At 37.8% G+C, this 1572-nt stretch overlaps 1 protein-coding gene across 1 annotated transcript in view; it reads left to right on the top strand.

The window, feature by feature from the left end:
• The first annotated feature begins 1257 nt into the window (after nucleotides 1–1257).
• Nucleotides 1258–1572, top strand: part of LOC137994147 (uncharacterized) — a 1134-nt gene continuing 819 nt past the window's right edge. The window contains exon 1 of the mRNA XM_068839812.1: nucleotides 1258–1572. This exon is cut by the window's right edge and continues 819 nt beyond it. Coding sequence (XP_068695913.1) covers nucleotides 1258–1572 — 315 coding nt within the window.

Raw genomic sequence — 1572 nt, 5'->3', positions numbered from 1 at the left:
TGCGAAAGTTTTCAGTAGAAAAACACACGTGTTTATCCCCCATGGCGGAACTGGCAACTTCCTGCTCTCGGTCTTGCTTCTCCTTTTCCAAATGCTCGACGTTTTCAGTAAGGTCTTTCAATTGCGCATTTTTGTTTTGAAGATCAGTTTCCAGTTTGTCGATGACAGCACGTTTTCTTTCGCAGCGTTGACAATTTTCTCGGCGCCGTTTCCTACGTGGTACCTCCAAAGTTCCACCTTTGCGCTTGCCTAAAAAATGTAGCACGAAATGGGATTGTCTCGTTTATGAAATGTTATACATGAGAACAATAAGACCCAATTTAAATACCCAGAGCGACTCCATTAGGGCCAAACTCTTTGTTTAACTTTTAATGCCTTTTAATTTATTCATATCTTCACTTTATATATATACTCTATTTCATTACTTCATTTTTACTTGATAATGACGTTCTGGAAACGTCGAAACGTCGTGCCATGTTGTTTTATAATATTTTATCGCAGATTTTTATCGTCAAATGTTTTACCAAATCTTTGCTTATTCGAGTTCCAAGTTTTCACAAGATAATTTTTGTTTTTTATTTCGCTTAATTATGGAAAAATCTTCTCGACACGACGAAAGCAATTCCGATGAATTTCCCAACTTTGAGCTCAACATCTTTGACGAGCCACCAAGTAAGATGAAAAGATTCGCTAATTGAAGCGAACGGGAGCTTAATGATCTTATCGAAAAAAGACACTCCGACAAGACGAAGAAATCAACAAATTGGTCCGTATGAACCTTTCGAGGTGAGTATGTATAATAGTAATATTCTAAAGTTGCTTTTTAGCGATTTGGCGACAGTAAAAAAACACTCCGGACAATCTTTCAGAAAAATATTTCTGGCGTAGAAAGCCATTTGAATTTTTTCGGCGAGCAAACGTTGCGCGCAGTTTTTAGATTAGCTTCTTATTAATTTTAGTCCCACTTCAAGTCGTACATATTAATTAAATGCATGTATCTGTTCAAGTGTAAGCTTACTTAAAAAAAAAAAGTTCTACTGAGCATGAAATTAATGCTCGGAGATATTAAAGTTTTATCTGGCAAGGACAGCGCTTGAGCATCCAACTGTTTACATCTTTAAAATTTTCCTTGCTTTCTTTATTTTACAATAATTAATAACAAGACACTTAAAAAGACCATATTTTTCAGTGAGGCCATTCATGTTTTCAACTTTAGGCTGGTGCTCAGAGAAAGCTATACAAACACTTCTTGAAAACATGACAAAGGGTCAGCTGGACCAGAATCTCAGGCGATTTTACGCCGAAGCTCGAACACAAAAAGGAGAGCCATACAGTAAATCAACCCTGCCTGGGTTCAGACACGGAATCGAAAGATATCTTAACGCTCCTCCTCACAGCAAAGGGCTTCAGCTAGCAAGTGACCCCACATTTTTCCGGTCAAACCAGATGTTAGATGCTCAACTTGTTAATTTGAAAAGAAGTGGAAAGGAAAACGTAACTCACAAACCTGCTATTGAAGAACAACATCTCGGACAGCTCAAAACCAGCGGAGTCTTTTCTCTTTCTTCCCCA

Source organism: Montipora foliosa, chromosome 3 (genome assembly GCF_036669935.1).
Source record: "Montipora foliosa isolate CH-2021 chromosome 3, ASM3666993v2, whole genome shotgun sequence".
NCBI lineage: Eukaryota > Metazoa > Cnidaria > Anthozoa > Scleractinia > Acroporidae > Montipora > Montipora foliosa.
This window is presented reverse-complemented; position numbering and strand designations above follow the sequence as displayed.